Source organism: Nestor notabilis, unplaced genomic scaffold, assembly GCF_000696875.1.
Source record: "Nestor notabilis isolate BGI_N333 unplaced genomic scaffold, ASM69687v1 scaffold15421, whole genome shotgun sequence".
NCBI lineage: Eukaryota > Metazoa > Chordata > Aves > Psittaciformes > Psittacidae > Nestor > Nestor notabilis.
The window spans coordinates 13818-33110 of record NW_009913475.1 but is presented as its reverse complement, the minus strand read 5'-3'; the positions used below and the strand labels follow the sequence as shown (position 1 = coordinate 33110).

General features: G+C 53.9%; 2 protein-coding genes across 2 annotated transcripts in view; one reads left to right on the top strand and one right to left on the bottom strand.

Moving 5' to 3' along the window:
- SLC5A10 (solute carrier family 5 (sodium/sugar cotransporter), member 10) overlaps nt 1-19293 on the top strand; it is a 34280-nt gene that overhangs the window by 1383 nt on the left and 13604 nt on the right. The window contains exons 3-9 of the mRNA XM_010023225.1: nt 81-185; nt 794-853; nt 1025-1129; nt 6273-6378; nt 7967-8047; nt 11355-11560; nt 13811-13946. Coding sequence (XP_010021527.1) covers nt 81-185; nt 794-853; nt 1025-1129; nt 6273-6378; nt 7967-8047; nt 11355-11560; nt 13811-13946 — 799 coding nt within the window. The remainder of the gene's footprint in view (nt 1-80; nt 186-793; nt 854-1024; nt 1130-6272; nt 6379-7966; nt 8048-11354; nt 11561-13810; nt 13947-19293) is intronic.
- Nucleotides 11665-19293, bottom strand: part of FAM83G (family with sequence similarity 83, member G) — a 16473-nt gene continuing 8844 nt past the window's right edge. The window contains exons 3-5 of the mRNA XM_010023224.1: nt 17844-17968; nt 15599-17045; nt 11665-12078 (exon numbers count right to left, since the gene is read on the bottom strand). Coding sequence (XP_010021526.1) covers nt 11665-12078; nt 15599-17045; nt 17844-17968 — 1986 coding nt within the window. The remainder of the gene's footprint in view (nt 12079-15598; nt 17046-17843; nt 17969-19293) is intronic.

Genomic DNA, 19293 nt, shown 5'->3' with positions numbered 1-19293 from the left:
CACTAGAGCAGGTTGCTCCAAACCCCTGTGTCCAACCTGGGAGCCTGAGCACCCACAGCACCTCCTCTGCTCCTCCACAGATCGGTGCCTCCCTCTTTGCCAGCAGCGAGGGCTCGGGGCTCTTCATCGGCCTGGCTGGGACCGGCGCTGCCGGGGGAATCGCTGTCACCGGCTTCGAGTGGAATGTAAGAGACATGTTGTGTTAGCAAGGAAACGAGTTCCTCGAGCCCTGTCACCGCAGGTGGCTTCACACAATGTCCCACAAGGCTTGGGAGGAGCAGTGCAGGGGGTAATTAACACAACACTGCTAACTCAGCTTCTCCAGCCCGTGTCTAGTGCACGTATGGGGAGTCTGGAGCCAGCTCAGGTCCACGTGCTCAGGGGAAAGTTCATTGCAGAGCTAGTCCAGCCCCTGCAGACCCCAACAAGGAGATGGCCGAATAGGTCACCCATTCCCTGCTTCCCTGCACGTTGTATCCAGAGTACTTGGGTTCTGCAGTTAAAAATGCAGCATTTGGCTTACTTGGTGCTCTAAGAGTGGGGAATGGATGGCTAGAAGCTGAAGGGCTGAGGGGAGCTGGCTCTGGCTGGTGGAGCTGCCAGAGGGGGTCTCCACCATGATCTCATGCACCCCTGTCTGCTGTCTGAAGCCGTTTGGGGTTGTAAATGTGCACTTGAAGTGAGCCAGGGCCAGGTTAGGAGTGGTGGACAGGATCTAGCCCTGCAGTTAATGTCGAGCTGCAGCAGGATCAGTGTTGTCTTCTGGCTGTGCCATGTTCTTCCTTCCTAACAGGCAACTTACGCTCTTCTGGCACTTGCCTGGGTGTTCGTCCCGGTCTACATCTCATCTGGGGTATGTCCCATTGCTCCCAGCCTGCATGGCCTTGGCCATGTCCCCTGCTCCCTGCAGGGCTGTCACCACTGTCCTGTGAGACTCTGGTCTTGGAATAGAGCCTTCCCTGGGACCACCCCCAGAGGAGGGGGCCTGGGCAGGGCAGTGATCACTCTCTTTCCCCCTTGGCAGATTGTCACCATGCCCGAGTACCTCCAGCGAAGGTTTGGAGGGCAGCGGATCCGGATGTACCTCTCTGGTCTGTCGCTCCTGCTCTCCATCTTCACCAAGATCTCTGTGAGTAGCCCCCAGTCAGCTGTGGGACAAATCCACAACTGATTTCTACTGATCAAAAGGTTATTTGGGGGCTCAAACCTCAAGTAACCAAGTCAGGGGAGAGAAGCTGCTGCAGGAATCTCCAGGAGGGAGCAGGACAAGAGGCGGGAATTCATGGGCAGATTCCCTCTGCGGCACCCCGTGCATTCATAGGTAGATCCAGCAGTGATGCTCATGTTTGGGTGGCCCCAATAGATGTGCATCTGTGTGTCAGGAATCCTAAACTCATAGTGCACTCACCTCGCAGCAAAAGTTGTGGATGAAACGTGCTCAGGGGCTGAGTTGCATCGTCTGGGTTTTCTCCATGCTCCAGCAGTGATGCTTTCCAGCATCCCTTAGGGACCTGGCAGAGCCAGGGAAGCTGGAAATGCATCTGTTGCTTTAGGACACATGGGTTTTCTAAGGAAAGGAATATCTGCAGCTATAAGATGCCCAAACCTGCACAGAAAGAGTCTGATTTTCAGGACTTTGCTGGTAAATGTGAGAAGAGTTTATCCGAGGTAAAACAGCTAAAGAGGCTGTGACAACAGGCCTGGGGCAAGCCGGAGTGAGCCGGGCACAGACAGCCCTGGGGGGCTGAGACAGGGAGACAGAGATCAAGAGCAAACAGCTCAGGAAGCATCCGGAGGAGCAAACCTGCCGGAGGGAGCAATCCTGCAGGAGCGGGTGGATCTGACCCGGGGTCTGCTGCGTTCTGCATTTCACTGCCTGTGAGAAACAGGCTTTTGCCTGTGCCTGGCTGCAAGAACTGTGCTTTTGCATCGGGTGGCTGAGGGCAGGGGAGCCCATGCCCCAGCGTGTTTCCCCGCAGCGCGGCGCTCGGCGCCTGGCTCTGTGCTCACAGCTCCCTGCTTTGCCAGCACCAGCTTGCCTGGATGCAGCCTCGCTCCCTGCGTGGCGTTGCTGCATCCTCCTTCAGCCCCTGGGCTGAGCCCTGGGGGATCCTTTGAGCCACTTTCGAGGGATGCAGAGGATGGAGCAGCTCACAAACAGCTCCTCCGTCAGTGCTTAATGCAAAGGGAGAGGCTGCCCCTGCCTCGGGCAGACCCCAGTGCTGTGTGATCTGATGTTCCTGGCTCCTGGAGACCCCCCCATCTCCTTGCTCTTGGGCAAGGTGCTGTGCTTTGTTTAAAATGCAAGTTGCAGGGTAGATGGGAGCTCTTCCTGTGTCCCTGCTGACACAGGGATTTCAGTGTGCCAGAGGTGGTGCTGGTAACTTCACCAGTGCAGTTGCCACCTGTATTTCCCCTACAAAACCATGTCCTGTCATGCTGGAGGGAATTCTTCCCATAAAACTGGTATTCTTTATACCCTTATCATTTATGGCTTGAAAATCCTATGCCATTTCTCCTGACATCAGCCTGGTGGCTCCTGGAGCATCAGTTGCATTTGCAAGTTTGGGCAGTGACACTTTGGTTATTCCCTAATTGTCCTAATGTTCAGTAAACTGCTGTCACTCCCCTCCTGTGTGCTGCTCAGGAGACATCTCTCCCATGCTCCTGACAAAGACCCAGGAGGAGCTTGAGGGAGATGCTGGAGCATCCTTGTCTGTGGAGTTGGTGTGAATCCCTGCTGGTGTTTGAAAGGAAAGGTTGGAAGCTGGGGTAGGATTTCTGGGGGGATAGTTTGTTCTGGCTGGTCTGAGTTTTGAAGAAAGAACTCCGTGATAGTTTGAGGGCTGGTTGTCTTTGAGCCTCTACCACAGACATCCCCTCTTCCCTTACAAAACAGTGCTCTACCATGCCATGGTGTGATGTACTAGATCCCTTTGGATTCCAGCCTCTCCATGGCTTTGCCCAGAAGGGATGGATGTCCTGCAAGTTCATTCCTAGCTCGGGAGACTGTTGTGGAGTCACCCCTAGCCTAACACCAGATGAACCTGTCGATGACCTTTGTGCAGAGCCTGCACCCATGGGAACCTCTGCGGTTCTCCTGGCCCTTGTCAGCACAACCCTGTGTGTGGAGCCTGGTGGACACTCCCTGGTGCCTCTTCCTGTGCCTTTTCTCAGCCAGTGCTCGAGTTTGTTTGGGCTGATGAGTTTTCTCTGCTCTGAGTCACTCAGGATGCAACAGGAGAGGAATCGACCCAGTGAGGGGATTATCTCGGCTCCATTCATGGTACATCACACAAACAATGGCTGTTTCCAGCAGTGGGTGGGATGAATGTCTGCAGACATGCGGGGTGTTGCCAAACTGTCCCAATGTCACATCCCTGGTGGTGACAGCAGCGTGGGATGGGAGTGTGAAACTCGGAGCAATGCTGCTCCCTTGGCTCTTCCTTTGGGGCAGGAAGATGATGCTCCCCCCTCTCCTGGTGCTCACCCTTTGGAGGACCCCAACCTCCTGTGTTTCATGGCAGGGTGCAGCAGGGCAGCCCAAAGTCCTGCTCAGAGATGGTGTCCCCATCGGCTAGGAACATGTAAGGAGTGGCACAGGCATCCCAGCCTTGGCAAAGAGCCTCTGCAGGCTCCTCTGCACCCTGGGTAACTTGTCCTGCTGAGGCTTTGGCTTCACTAGTTGTTAAGTCCAAGCTGTCTCTAAAGCCAGCTTTCATTGGGAAGGCATTACCTGATGTTGGGTAAGAACGAGTTTCCAAGTGAGGTCACCAGTGGAGGCAGGGATCTTGCTGGATTAGGAGACCTGACTTCAAAGGCTTCTCCTCTCCTTTTGCAGTTGAAAGGACTTATTTTATGACTAGGTCATGCCTGGGTTTAATGAGCTTGTTTTTGTATTCGGGATGCCTTATTAACCACTCGCTCACATGTGCTTCTCTTCTTTCCCACCCTAAGCAGAATTAGCAGGAAGGGAGGTGGAGATACCTCAGCTTCCTCATAGCAAAGGCTTAGACTCATTTGCAGACGACTGCAAAAATGATTAAGCATTGAGAAAGCCAAAAGAAGCAGTTATGAAATAGCTTCTCCAGGGCTGAGTCTTTGTAGTTGGGCTCTGGGGAAGGGTTGCTGGAGAAGGTGGTAGTCTTCTATGGAAGGGCATGGCTTTCTGGCTGGTTCTGAGAGAAATGATGGAACCCTCCAAGGGATACTAGGAGCTCCAGAAGACACCAAGGATAGTGGCACTGTGCTAGGGAGGCTTAAGATGTTTTGGGTCCCCACTTTAGGTTGCATTGGGAGGCTGAAGGCCCTTGGTTGGGGCTTTTCTGCCTTGCAGGTGAAGCTTGCACTGCCTGAACGGCTTAGCTGTCCTCTTGTAGGGCTGCTTGGTGGTGTCTGTGGTATCAAGCTTTGGCTGGATTGCATTTGTGGTGGAAAGGTCTCAGAGGAGCCACTGGTAGAAGTTGTGGCATGGTTACCCTCAAGGTGGTCATTCCAGGCCTGAATTCCCTCTCAGTATTAGAAAAGGCTCTCCCAAAGACATGGCCAAGCCCAAGTGCAGCTGAGGACATGTAGTACCTCCCTTGGGAATGCCAGGAATGACTGTGGTGTAAAGCCTGGTCCAGATGTTGTGGAACAGTCCCTGAATGAAGATCCTCAAGATCACTGTGTAAGTGCTCTTCTGGTTAGTTACATTTGTGATTTAATCAACGTTTTGCCTAACGGTGTGGGCTTATCTACTAGGGAACGGGCTTTCATGTTGTGCTGAAGCTGGATGTGTGCTGGGTTTCATGGCTGATGGAACCGTGTCAGATGGGACACAACTTGGTTCTTCTATTACGTGGTCCTGCCTGGCGCCTCTCCATTGCCTGGCGATGGTCCTCAGCTCCTGCTCCTGGAGCAGCGCTGGGAGGAGGAAGGGCAGAGGTATGATATGGGAAATAGCATCAATCCTCTGCATTACTAATCCCAACCAACTGCTCCCGCATGACCAGGCAAGAAAGCTCTGCTGTTTGGGGGGTGGTTTCTGGAAGGTGTGTGAAGAAAGACGTCAAACCAGAGCTGATGTCTTGGCTGTGGGAAGCCGTCACAGCTCCGGGCGAGGGTGTAGAGTTGTCTTGCCTCTTCCTGCCCCTTCTGGCCTTGTTTCCTTCTCCAAACAAGGTTTTTGTGCAGATACCCCAGCAGAGCACTGGGGATGGCTGGATCTGTGCTGCACGTGGAGACATGGTGGTGGCACGGGCACTGCTTGCTGTGCCTGGTCCTTTCCTCCCATGGCATCGCTGCTTTTGTTGTGTCCTAGCTCTGAGTCTCTGCTTTACATCTCATTCCCATACAGGTGTGAGCAGACCTCCCTGTGTGGGTGCAGCCCTCCCATGGGTGGGAAATGGTGGTCACTTTGGGATGTCAATCATGTCAAGCAGTGTGGTAGCTGAGTGAGCTGCAGGCCTGCACATACTCCTGGCATCCCTGTGGGATGTGGCGCAGGCATAGGAGATGCTGGGGCTGGTGGAGGCAGTGTGTTGGACATGAAGTCAATCTATTCTTCTATGGCCAAGAAGAAACCCCAAACCTCCTCCAGGGGCTTTGCAAGAGGGGCTGCAAAGGTCAGGGGATGTGTTGGAGGATGCATTTGTGCTGGTTCATGTTGGGGTGTAGGACCTCTAGGCAGCTGCTTCTCCTTCAGGGCCAAAAGCATCTCCTGCCATTTGCCCATGCCTGGGTTTCCCTGTTTGTGCAAAACCAGGAGATACTTCCCCAGAGATGCTCAGCAAAGAGGTGGCTTGTTGTTGAGGATCAGCAGTCCTGGGGGTCTTGTGCTCCATACTGGGGCTGCCCACATCTGCTCCTCACCATGGAGTGGTTGCAGAGGTTGAAATGCTGCTGCAGCCCACAGGGAAGCACCACCCTGAACACCCAGCACCCACCTGAGCACCTCTAAAAGGCTCAGTTGACATGGCACATTTCTGACCCTTACATCCCACTTCCTGCATCCCACTGAGCCCAGTTACAGAAGACTGGAGCTGCTTGTTCTGCTTTTTGGGAGTAGATGGCCCATGACACCCATCTGCAGCAGTGACATATGGGTCCCGTATGGGACCCCAGCTTCAGCACTGGCTTTGAAGGTGTCCTATTGGCACATGCAGTACAACGTCCTCTGTACTCAGTGTTGACCATTTCCCTGCCATGCCACTCCTGCAGCAGCCCTTGGGTGCTGTCTAGAAAGTGGATGTCACCTTCCCCAGCCCCTGTGTTTCTTATTCCATGCACAGACTGACCTGTACTCGGGGGCCCTCTTTGTGCAAGTCTGCCTGGGCTGGGACCTTTACCTCTCCACCGTCCTGATGCTGGTGGTCACGGGGCTCTACACCATTGCAGGTAGGTTGCTCAGTGTCTGCTGGCCTCAGATCTTTCTTCTTTGGCTTAACCACACCACTTATATTCCTGCTTTTACTTTATTATTATTATTACTTTTTGCTCCTGGAAAGTCTTTGGGGATTTATATTAATGGGGTTCACATTCCCTGCCCTACCCAGGCAGTACCTGAGCATCCTTCTTGAGCGTCAGCTCAAGCAATGACTCAAAATGTGACCTCTGCTTTGTCATTATGGCTTTCCATTTTAATAACTCCTCCTCCATCACGTAGTTAAGTGCTTTCTTGTGCGTGTACCTATTTGTACCAGCAATAATCAGGGCTTCTCCTATTACACGACTATTACTATGGAATCTACAGTTTGAGAGCCCTTCACCCCACTCGTTTCCCTCCCACTTGCCCTGCCTGCAGTGCAACTTGCTGCCTTCCCTCTGCAAAGCTCTTGGGAATATTCCTTGCCCATTCCTCCCCATTGTGGGACCAGCTATTTTTGTGCAGGGTCAATCCATATGGTTCCTTTGGGATCTGGAGACAATGAGGGTTTGGAGCTGGAGCTGGAAATTGTGGGTTCCTGGCTTTCAGCCCCACTCTTGGACCATGGGACTGTGTATCCCTGCCAGCCCTTTTGGTTATTACTTTAGCAGGGACATTCTCTGCCCTGGTAGTGCCACTGGAGACACCCAGCATTAGATTCTCCCTCTCTATCTCATCCCAGCCATCAAAATGGGAATCAGTTTAAGTATATCCGAAACATGGTGGATTTTGCAAGACTTTGGTTTTAAGCAAATCCCATCTCAGTTTTTTTCCTGCCCACAAGGCTTGTCATGATGCAAGGGCATTTCAGTGTGTGTGTGATCATTGCGTCACCCTCATCCCAAGAACATCCCACCGGCATGGCCGGGGAGGGTGCAGCCCTGAATTCCTGGGATGTGAGTCTGTGACTGGGGTTGAAGCTGGTTCAATTTTGGACTCATGTCCTCCAGCTCCGCTACTTCTTAATGCTTTTGCTCATGTGCTGAGTAATTGCTTTCTGGCTATGTGGGCAGGTCCTGGCTTTGCAACAGGTCCAGAGGGAGAGCTTGGGATGGAAAGGGAGGAATGTTGCTGGCTGGCTGGCCAAGGGGGACCCCACTCAGCATCACCTGGAAAAATAACTGTGGGGTTGGGAGAACTGAGGGGTGTATGAAGGGGAAACCTCTATAATGGTTGGACTTGATCTTAAAGGTCTTTTCCAACCTAGTTGATTCTATGATTCTAAGGTGCTAGGGAGAGGTGGGATGAGTGATTAGATCAACATCGTGAATGTGGTTTGCTTGCTGGAGCATCCAAAGAGCCTGGTGGGCATCCTCCTGACGACATGGGGCTGCATCCTCCCCTCCCGCTATCCCTTGTCTCCCCTTCCCTTCCCACGGTTATTGTCTGTCCCCCCGTACATCTATGGGGTGCCATTCCCCCTCCACGCTCCCACTGCAGCCCCCAAGTGTCACAGCACAATGCCAGGCACATCCCCGCCAGCACGGGCAGCTTTATTGGGGCTGGAGGAGCGGGCGCCGGTGGCTGTGTCTCGCCACGCTCTGCCTTGCTCTCGTGCAGGAGGGCTGGCGGCCGTCATCTACACCGACACGCTGCAGACGCTCATCATGGTCCTCGGAGCCATCGTGCTGGCGGTGAAAGGTAAGAGCTGGGGCAGCACAGATCCCCCTGCCAGGGGGAGCCCCTCTGCCCGCTTCGTGGTCTCAGAAATAAATAAGAAGACTCAGTCTAAGCAGTTCGGTGGCCAAGATGCACAGCAGGGCTTTGGCCTGTAGCAGTTGCCTAAAGAAAGTCTGTGATCCCCTGTGTCCCATGTTCCCTGTGCTTTCCCTATGTCCCATTCCTCTGGGTGGAGATGGCATGAAGCATCCCCCTGGTCCCCCATGTAGGGACCTTCCTGTAGTCATCGCTGCTCTACATATTGGCCTCTAGTCCACGCATCCGAGAGATGGATGGACTGTCAAGTATTTGATGGTGAAGCAGCATTTCCAGTTCTGCTCTGGGAAACTTGCAGTGCTGTTGTGATGGTGGCTTCAGACAGGATCCCACCATGGCTGGAGGTGGTGCTGGTACAAGGCACTGCTGCAGGGGATTGATTCCATGGGGATGCAGAGCATGGAGCCGTGCCTTCCTCCTGGTTGGAGCAAGCATGGTTCATCCCCAGCCCTCTCTGAACACTCAGCACTGTTGTGTCTCTGTACCTTTACGTGCAGAGCACCCTTGTGAGGCTGGGAACATTCATCAGCCTTGTTCTGCCATTGGGGCTCTGGGCCCTGAGGAGTAGAAGGCAAAAAGTCAGGTCCCAGCTTCAAAGGCAGGCGTTTAACTACAGAGGACGATTCCAGAGGCACTCCTGAGATGATTTCCACCATTCCCTGGAGCAGTCTGCTTCGGCAGGTAGGCAGGAGGAAAGCTTTGACCCAATGCCACACGGGAGCTCTGCTGTGGAGGTGGGAGCAGCTCTGGACATGCAGCCAGCCCGGTCCTAAGGCTGCTCCCCTGTGCAAAAGCAGAGCTTGGTCCCGGGTGAGCCCTGTGCGAGCAAGATCTATGTACACAATACAGATGGAAGGACAGATACTTCCCTGAGAAGGGGCAATAATATCAGCTACCCCAGGAAGAAGGCAAGAGGAGCACATTGCCTGTCCAAGCAGATCCAAGTGGTGGCCACAGCCTTTGTATTAGCCGAGGTGCTTGGACGTGGCTGATTGTTGTCTGAAGCTGTAGTTGGCCATGGGGCTCTCTCAAGCTTATGTCTGGTGTGTTTGGCTGGGAAAATCCCCTCCAGTGCCTGCAGAGCCCGGCTCTTTTTGGCTTTGCCAACCTGCATGGAGTGTGCAGGGAGCTGAGGGTGCCTGGGAGAGGGATTGATCCAGGGGAGCCAAAACAAGCTGCTGGTCACAGTTTTTGTCCTCAGGTCTCAGGAGACCTCAGGACCTGGGGCTGGTGTGTTGGCCTTTGTCCAGCTGTTGCCAAGCTCATCTAATAAAGGATACTCTCCATGGTCTATGTTGTTCGTACCTTCAGGCCATGACTTCTGCACCAGTGATGCTAATATTCATCTGCTAAGCCGTGGCTGCTCTGGGTCTGCTCTGCCTGGCCCCTTGCCTCCCTTATTGCTGCTGAAGGGATGAGAAAAGACATTGCTTGGCTCTGAGGTTGCAGGAGAGCAGGAGGGGTGTGCAAATCCTCTTGGGTGTAATGCTGGGGAGAGCTGGACCACAAGTGGGTGCAGATTAAGGGGCTGTAGACATCACTTTGCTTTACAGAGAGCTCAGTGGCTGTTTCAGCACGTGGTGGCTCCAGCAGTGGCTCCAGCATCACGGATAGGAGAGACCATCCATCCTGCACCCACGTGGCGTTCACATAGGGATCCTGGTGGAGCCCATGGGCTGCAGCCCAGCATCCGCAGGCTGAGCTCCCGCTGTCCTTATGCAGGTGTAGGTGTCGTGACTTGCCAGTGAACACCTTTGGGAAGGGAGCAGGCCCGCACCCCCGGGCACAAATCTCTGCCTCTGGAGAGCCTTTGTTGGTGCCCAACACCCATGCAAAGCTTGGGAGTAGCCGGCGCCTGGATAAGCCAAGCGCTGGAGGGGGGCCAGGGCTGCTTGCACAAGAGCAGGAGGAGTTTACCAGTGCTGACTCCCTGGTTTGCAAAGTGGGGGCACGTTGCATGATGCCGCTTTGTAAACTCCCCCAAATCCTCAGGTTAAAGGGGGATGCCCTGGGATGGGGACGGGGATGCAGGGAAAGGGTTTGTCTTCAGGCGGAAGGGGACAATGGAGCAGGATGGGTGTCTTAGACATTAAGATTTGCTCAAGTTGGCATTTGATGGAGATCCCAGTGTCCAGCATGTGATGCCTGAGGGATTTGCTCTTGGTCTAAAGACTGCAGCATTCTTGGGGATGGTCCTGCAGGAGGGTGACTTCTCAGGAGCATGTTCCCATGTTGGAGGAGCTGAGCTGAGGGTCCTGTGGGCAGGGTGAAGGGGATGCAGGATGCAATAGCTGGAGCAGACGGGGGCAAATCCACTGAGGGATACTCATGGGTCTTGCTTTGAGTCCGTGGAAATCCCAGAGCCTCCTGTCTCTCACCCCGAGCAGCTGCTGTGGGTATGGGGGTGCCAACACCTCCCTGCATATCTCCAAGCTGCTGCATGGGTGGCCACAGCACATGGAGGCCGGTGCCTCCCATCTCTCCCCCATCCAAAAAGCGATGCCTCTGGCTCTGGAATTCTCCTGCTGGAGGTATTGGAGGAGCTGCAAGGAGCATTCAGCCCCCCAAGAGCAGGGAGGTGGGGGGTGCCAGGGCAGAGCCTGGGGCTGCTGGCTGTGGAGTAGCAAGGAGGAGCACCAAGGCAGCTGCCAAGGGCTCGGAGGCTGCTTGCTAAGGCTTGTCCATGGCACACACTCCTCAGTGGGGCTCAGGCCAAGACCTAGACCTTGGATCCCATTTTGTAGGAGAGAAAGCAGTGAAGGTGGCTTTTTTTGTTCTTTTTTTGTTCTTTTTTCACTGGCTGCTGGAGCTGCATGGGGGGATGCTAGGGAAATGCTCACAGGGGAGGAAGACATTTGAGCACCTTAAGCTGTAGAATATCAAGTCAAAGGCTGCCTAATCTTGCATTGGATAGTCCTAGGTGAGTTCCCCCTGCGCTGGGACCGGGGAGCTTTAATAAACAAGTTGCTTTTACAGTACGAGGTCAAAAGAGGTGGGTCCCTTGAGGAGCCTTTGTCCTGGGACACAGGTCACCCTCCGAAGGGAGGTTGGGCTGTCGTGGGACCTGCTGTGCAAAACGATAATAGAAGAGTCTCTTAAACAACTAGAAGCAAACACGATCATGATGGAGCCCTCTCTGGGCAGCACTTCTGAGTCAAAGGGTCAGTGAGTTTCACCAGCTGATCTCAGGCCACTGAGCTTTGCTGCACTCTAACCCAATGGTGCTTTCCAGCTTTCAATGAGATCGGAGGTTACTCCAACCTGGAAGAGGCCTATTTAAAAGCTGTGCCATCCAAGATTGTTCCCAACACTACCTGCCACCTGCCCAGAGGCGATGCAATGCATCTCTTCCGAGATCCAGTCTCTGGAGACCTGCCCTGGACCGGGATGACTTTTGGGCTGTCTATCATGGCCACGTGGTACTGGTGCACTGACCAGGTAAATGTAAACAAGATTCCCCTGCCCTATGTAACACAGCATTGCCTGGGGTCCAGGCACGCTCTACTACCGTTCTCACCATGGAAGTCCACCTTCACCAGTGCCTAGTGGTCCTTCTGGCTGGTGGGCTCAGGAGGCTTCTTTTTGGAGTCAATGGAAGTACCTGGGGCTCCAGCAACCTTGCTCTTGAGGTGCTTGGACTGGGACAGTTTGGAAAGTGGGATGCCAAGGGGTGTCCTCATCTCCTCGGTTGTCTTCTGGCTTTCTGGCAGGGAAGTTAAGCACTTGCTTGATGTCCTGGGGTTGCTGGCTGAGAGGTGGCCGGGCTGCTTGCTGGGGCTGAAGGCTTTGCTCTGCCAATAGGGCTGGCTGCCTGCAATGGTCTTTTTGGGTTCAGCTCCATCCCCTCTGTATTTGGTGGCCCCGGGGAGTTTCTCATGTGTTGGGGAGCAGGAGACCTCCTTGTTTTGCTCTCGGCCTGTGGAGTTCCTGGGGCGGTAGCGGTAGATGTGAGTCCCCTGTTCGTTAAAGAGCAGAGAAAGAGATGAGCTACTGCTGTTGTGAGGATGCTGTTGCCCTGCAAGGACACCCCTTCACATGTCTGTGCCATGGACTTGGTCCTCATGGACAAATCCCTTTATCACTTGGTGCACTCCCTTGCCCAAAGTCTACTGAGACTGGTGGCAGCTCAAACCCATTGCTGCTCCTCTGTTTCTTGCTCTGGCAACACATTGTCCTGCACATCACAGCATCTCGGCAGCCCAGAGGCTGCCCAGAGCCAAGTCCCTGCTGCCTGGAGATCCAGGACCAAGGATGCCAATGGCATCTCAACATCTTCTCCCCAGCAGCAGCCTGAGCACCCATCTTAATCACCCAAGCACTCATTTCAGGCCCAAAGAGCATTCAGTCATCCAGACCCAACCTGTGGGATTAGGCGGCTACCAAGATGAGATGAAAGGATGGAGAGGAGGTGGGATGAGGAGACAACAGTGAGCTGCAACACCGCTGTGGGGGTGGCTGTGATTGCCTGGACTGAGAGACACGTTTGGATTGGGTCTGAGCATTGTTAATCTCAGTTCTGGCCTGGGTAAAGCCTTAATGCATGGCTGTGGTCACCAGATAGTTATCTTCCCCTTTGGGTGTGCCTGCACCGCAATGTGGAGGTGTGATTGCACCCTGTGCAGATGTACCTGGGCGAGATGGGATCTAACAAGTGCAGGTGCTGATGGCAGGATGAGCTGGGGCTGGGAGGCTGCAGAGTCAGCTGCACTGACCTGCCCTGCCTATGCCCTGACCCTCACTGTGCTGCTGGCATCATCTCAATGTTCGGTGATTTAGCCCCAGTATCCCAATGGCATCTCTGGTCCTCGAGCAGACACCTCCCACTTTCACCATGGGGGCTGCATTCAAGCAGTTTAGCTTAAGTAATGCTAGATGGAGTTAACCAGATTGCTTAAAATCAGTGCTAAGCTCTGAGATGGCTTCAGGTGGGAAGGACAAAGGGTGGTTTAGCTTCTCCCCTTCGAGGTCATCATGTGCTGATGTGGTGCACATGGTACCTGAGCTGGGTGGTGTGTCCTGTGGTTCCTGACATGCCCTGGCTCTCACGTAGAAGCTAAACCATGGCTTCCCCAAGCATCCCACCCCAACAACCCGCACGCCATCCTTTTTGCCCACCACAAGCTCAGGAGTTGCCAAATGCTGCTGGGTGCTGAGCACTTCTCTGTAAGCCTTTGGGGAGAGTCTGAGCTCTTTTAAAGTCAGCACTTACGGATTTTGCCTGTTTAAGAGAGATTGCCTCAAAGCCCAGGGTTGGCTGTGTTGTGGATGGCCATGGCTTGGCCAGAGCTTTGAGGTGTGATGGTTTGGGCAGTGTGGGTGGTGAGCTGTGGTAGGAGTTGGCTGGACTCTGTGTCCATTTCATTGCAGCCACTCTTCGGGGAGGAGGTTGAACAGAAGGGGCAAGAAGGGAGAGGATGGTGATGGTGAGGAATGGTTGATCCTGGCAGGAGGACACACTGCTGCGGTTGCACCGGGCTTTGTGGTGCTATGGGATAACACAAATCCATTGCTGGTCTGGAGAGAAACCCAGCCAGGGGTTTGGGTACACGTCTATGTTTGGAGATGTGTTTGGGCCCAATGCCCAGTGACTCCAATGTCTGGATATACTTGGGATGCACTTTGGCAAGGAGGAGGCTCACATGGAATAGATGTTGGTGGCTCCTCAGCCATTGCCTGGCTCTCCCACAGGTCATTGTCCAGCGGTCGCTCTCTGCCAAGAGCCTGAGTCACGCCAAGGCTGGCTCCATCTTGGCCAGCTACCTGAAGATGCTGCCCTTGTTCATTATCATCATGCCAGGGATGATCAGCAGGGTCCTGTACCCAGGTAAGGGCTCTGCCATGTGGACATGGAGCTGGAATGCAGGGGGGGGGCTTGCCTAGAAACCTGTGCTCTGCACAGACGTGGGGGCTCTGCAGGGACAGGATGAGACCTGAGTGTCTCCTGCAGTGCATCAGCCAACACTACTGTGCTCTATTAACCATGCAGCTGGGTGGGAACAGGGTTGTGTGTGTTGATGCTCTGAGGATAACTTGGGTGCTGTGTTCTCAAAGTGATGGAAAACCCATGATGTTTGCCTTGAGTGAGCCTCCACCTGCATTTTGGGCTACGGGCCAGCACATAAGAAGTGTGGATCCAGAATAAAGATGTTTGGTAGGGGATGATGGTGAATCCTGTTGGATTTGAGGTTCCTAGAGAGTTAATCAAGGGTTGCTTTGGTTTATTAATTTTACACATGGGAGGAACTATTTGCTGCGCATTTCCATCATGAGGGCTGGTTTTCCTAATCCTGATGGTGGTGTTAATTATCTGCCTTTCATCAAAGGGCCAGAACAAGTTATTGCAGGAACACCAACGTAACTGGCCACTCTGAGCAAGGTGGCACCAGGGACCTGGGTGCAGAGCATCAAAGCAGAGCTCCTCACCCTGCACAGCTCCGCAGGGCACGAGGGGACATTTGATGTGCGAGGATTAAAACCCTGCTCTGAGCTCTGTGTCACTGGCTGGGAAGGGAGAAGCGAGTGGATTTGGGGCTTGTAAATTTAATTCCCTGTAAATACAGATTAGATGCTCAGCTCGGGTAACCTCAGGTGGCTTCAGTGATTTCAGCTGCTGATTTAGCCCTGGGGGTTTGAATGCCCTGAAAACAGCAGGTGGGGAGCCTTGAGAAACCAACTGGCTTCATAGTGGTGCAAGAGGCTGCAGTGCTTGGGTGGAGAGAGAGAATTGACCCTGTGATCCCCCTGAGCGGATGGGGTGATGTTACTGCCACGGTGGGGATGCTGGCGAGCTCCAGCAGCAGGGACAGTGGTGTATGTACAGCCCGAGCTCCAGCAGTGGGGATGCTGGTGCATCCCAAGCTCCAGCAGTGGGGCTGCTGGCGTGCAGCCTGTGGTCATGCACCCTGTGGGGTGACAAGGTCTGGCGTCACTCGTGGAGCAGCCACGAAGCTGCTGACTGCAGGGCTCGCCCACAGAGGTTGCCATCCCTGTTTCTCTGTCTTGCTCTGCCTAATTATGTGTCCGAGTGCTTTTACTTTGATGCTAATCACCTTTGCAAGTAGCTAGAAAACAAGCTGGAGTAGGACACGCCTGCACGCACAGTCTGTCCCTGCCTGGGCATGATGCCACTGCTGATGGGCTGTGGGATGGAGCTCCATCCCGCAGCTCACTGCCATGGGATAATCCTTAATTGCCCCAAAACCTTCCCTTCACCATCCATTCCCATTGCACTCCCATACACAAATCGCTGTGTCATGGCCACCACCTTCCTGACCAAGAGCACCTTCAGGGTGACTCCTACCATAGCTGAGTGTGGGGCATTATTGTCCTGTATGAGAAGCCTGATTTCAGCATGTAGGACGCGACACCAAAGCTAGGGATGGCACCACACCTTGGCTAAGCTGGCTGGGTCACCTCCAGGTTTGCAACCTTTGTAGGGTGGAGAAGTATAGGGAAGGTTATAGCAAGAAGTCCTACCTGCGTGGCACTGCTGGGGTAGGAGCTGTTGCCATCCAGGATGGTGCGGGGCAGCACACACCTGATCTCCACGGCATTGCTCCTCCTCTTGGTCACATCCTCCGCTCGGGTGTGCTTTAGGGATGGGAGGCTCCCCAGGGGGCTGAGGAAGGTGCCTCGGGTGATGTGAGGGTCACTGAGCTTCCTCTGGATGGGAAGGATCTCCCCGTTGTGGGTGACATCCGAGTTGGTTCTCCGGAGTGGTCCATATCGGTCCCTCACCTCGAAGTACTCGTCTGAGATGGAGGAGGCGTTGGAGCGGCGGTAGCTGTGGTCAGCAGAGCTGCTGGAGTAGCTCTCCTGGTCACTGAGGGTGATGTACTCCTCCTCCTCCTCCTCCTCCTCTTCTCCCAGCCCATTGTGGGTGCAGGGAGGCCCTTTGTCTTCCTGTGGCCCTGCCATTGACCGGTCTGGCTGGAGATGACAGGTCTCCATTGAGGCTCCATTGGTGTTCTCCTCTGGTTCCTGCTTTGCACCCACATGGTCGGCCAGCAGTGGTTGTGTGTCACCCTCCAGGGCAGTGCTACTGTCACAGGCTGTGGTGACTTTGGTCACGAGGATGCCAACAGGAGTAGTCCTTGGCTTTGGAACTGGAGGTTTAATATCCTCCGGTGTCTCCTCTGGTGGCTTCAATTGGTGGCCCAATGGTGAAGTGGCAAATGTTCCCGACTGCTTCATTGTCCAACTGGTGCATTCAATGGGGCTGGTAGTGGTGGCTGCGGGAGCTTCCACGGGGATCTGTGGGGTCTGTCTTTGGCAGGGGGACACCAGTGGTGGCTCTTGGTCTGAGTTCCTCTTGGCCTCCATCTCCCTGTTCTTCAGCATCTGCCGGTGCTGGGCACTGGCCTGGGAGACATCACACACTTTGATGCGGTTCATCTGCGAGAGCTTCACGTTCTTTATCGTGGGGTCAATGATGTTGATGTAGCCCAAGACTTCGCTCCCAGGCTCAGGGTCAGGCTCAACCCAGGTGGGCAGATAGTCAAACATGTTGGCTTTCTCCAGGTTCAGGAGGCCGGGGTGGATGAGCAGGGAGAGGTCAGCCACATCTCCGTGCCTGTCACCCCCCTGGCCTTCAGGCAGGGCTTTGCCTTTGTTGTCCACCTTCTGATTCTTGTCCTGGTTCTCAGATGAAGTCTTGCTGATCTGGTCAGCGCTCTTGGCCTTCACGAGGGCATACTTAGGGTTTATCAGCTTCTTCACCACGGCGTTGGCCGGTGTCACCGGCACCACGGAGGGCAGCGTTACAGGCTCAGGTTCGGGCTCTTCACCTATGGAGATGGATTTGAGGCTCACCCCTTTGGACATGAGGTAGAGCTCCTGGAACTGCTTGTCGAACGCCTCCACCACTTGGCCTGAGAGGACCGTGATGACGTTTCGGTCGGTCCTCGCCGCAGACCAGGTGAAGCTGGAACAGAAACATGTTGGAAAGTCAGTGCTTGCTGGTAAATACCACGCCTCTGCCCAGCCCTGGCTTTCCCCGAGGGATTGCTGGTGCTGGCAGGGACATGATCTCACCGTAAACATCAATCATAATGAGATCGAAGGAATAGCTCTCAACCCAGATGAGAATGAAGGGTTGAAGTCTTGAGCAGACTGGGACTTGAAGTAAAAGTAAGAGGCATTTGCTGTGGGCCAGTTAGTTTTTTACTTCAGTGTTGGCTGCTTTTCCTTTCTCAGTTTGGGTTAGTTAAGAAAAGAGATTCGTAAGTGGATGTGCTTTTTGTTGTGGCCAGAAAGTAGGAAATATTTCAGTTCTGTGTTTATGGAACTCATCTTTTACAGACGAAAAGCTTGCTGGGACTGATCTATTTCTACCAAAGTAAGTTTTCATTTGGATAGATTGGAAAACACTTTGGCTAGGAAATGTTTAACTGGAAAAGCTGAGGTTGATGTGAGAGCTTGGGCTGGTTGCAGCTTGGTGCTCATCACATCCATTGGCAGAAGCATTTGGTGTGTTTTACCACCTCCAAGGAGGAGGGGTGTCCTAGACCTGGCTGTGGGTTGGTGGGAACCCCTTGGGTCCCACCCCATACATCACACGGGCCTTGAAAGATCATCTCCCAGTTTAGGAGGAGGGGAGAAAGTCTGGGACAGGGTCCTAGAGTCATGCTGGGCAAGGAATAGGGCCTGGACCACACGGCTCTGCATTGGTCCTTTGACCAGCACCTCCATGGGGTGGGCAAGAGGAGATGCTGCTGATTACCTGTAGGATCCGCACATGGCCCGATCTCCATCCACAAACATGAACTTCTGGGCCAAAGCCCCCTTGAACTTGGTGGCCGAGCGCGTGAAAAACTCTGTTCCCCCTGTGCTCCGGACTCGCAGGTTCTGTAGAGCAAAGGCAGGGCAGTGAGTGGGAACAGGAGGAAAGAGCTGGCCTTAGAGCATCATTCACCCCTCCACTGATACCCCCGTGGATGCTCCACAGTGGGAAATACTCTTCACGGCCAGCTTAGAGGAGGCCGCAGCAATGGGAAGATAAAATAACTTGCCTGAGGTCATGCAGCAAACTATGGATTTGGTTTCCAGAATTTCCTGCTTTGCCCATGTATCGGGCAACATTTTCTCCCTCTTGAACTCGGCGCTGCCTGCATCCGTGGGTGAGCAGCGTGTGAGAGTGCTGCCAAGTGCTTCCCATCTCCTGCGATCTATGCAAATGCCACCATGGGAGAGGTTTCTTCACCTTCTCCCCACTGCGAGATGCACAATGGTTTTAGGAGGAGGTGGTGACCCCAGGACAGTGCGTGTGGACCTGATGGCGGTGGGTTTGTCCTCCATGAGGATCCCCATTGTTGTCCTCCTAAATCTGAGCATCTAGCCCTGTTTTTAGGGATGGGTGGGGAAAAGATGACAGTGAGGCAGCATCTTTTCACCACTGGGGAACAAACTCCAGGGATGTGGGCTAAAAGAGCAGGTCCCTGTGAATACGGCCAGGAAGCGAGGTGTCCTTTCCCAAGGGAGCCTGATCATGGGTGGACAGCTCTAAGAAAACAGCTTTTATGTCCAGTCTGTTTCATGCCTCTCTGCATCTCCAGGGAGGGCACCAGCACATTTCTGCAGGCGAGCAGATAGCATCTCACTGCAAATGGTCTCCCTTGGGGGGAGAGAAAGTATTTTCTTATGAAAGTGCCTGCATTCCTCCTGTGCGTGCCGGGATGTTGGTAACGCCGTTGCTGAAGGCACCGTGTCGTCACGAGGTCGTGCCCTCCATGGCTGGGTTTTTTGGTGTGTTTTGTGGGTTTCCTTGGTGTTTTTCACAATAGGAATGACAAGTATTTGCCCTCCCCACCTCCAGCTCTTCTCTGTATCCCTGGGGTCTCCTTTCTCCCTTATACCTGGCACAACTGTAAGCCTGGGTGCAAGCTGAGCTTGGGCACCCTCAGTCCCTGTGTGCCTGGCACTGATTTTAGTGCGATGCAAAAGCAAAGTCTTTCCTGAGCAGGGTTCCAGGGAAGTTTTACACAGAGTGGAGATATTTGGAATGAGGGGGTTTTTTTGGTGCATTTGAGGTGTTTTTTCCCCTAAATTCACCTTTTTGCTTCATGTGTCTGAGCAGCGCTGAGGCTACTGGGGCTGGCTGGCAGCAGGTTGTGGTCGCAACTCATAGAATCCCAGACTGGTTTGTGTTGGAAGGGGGGGTAAATCTCATCCAG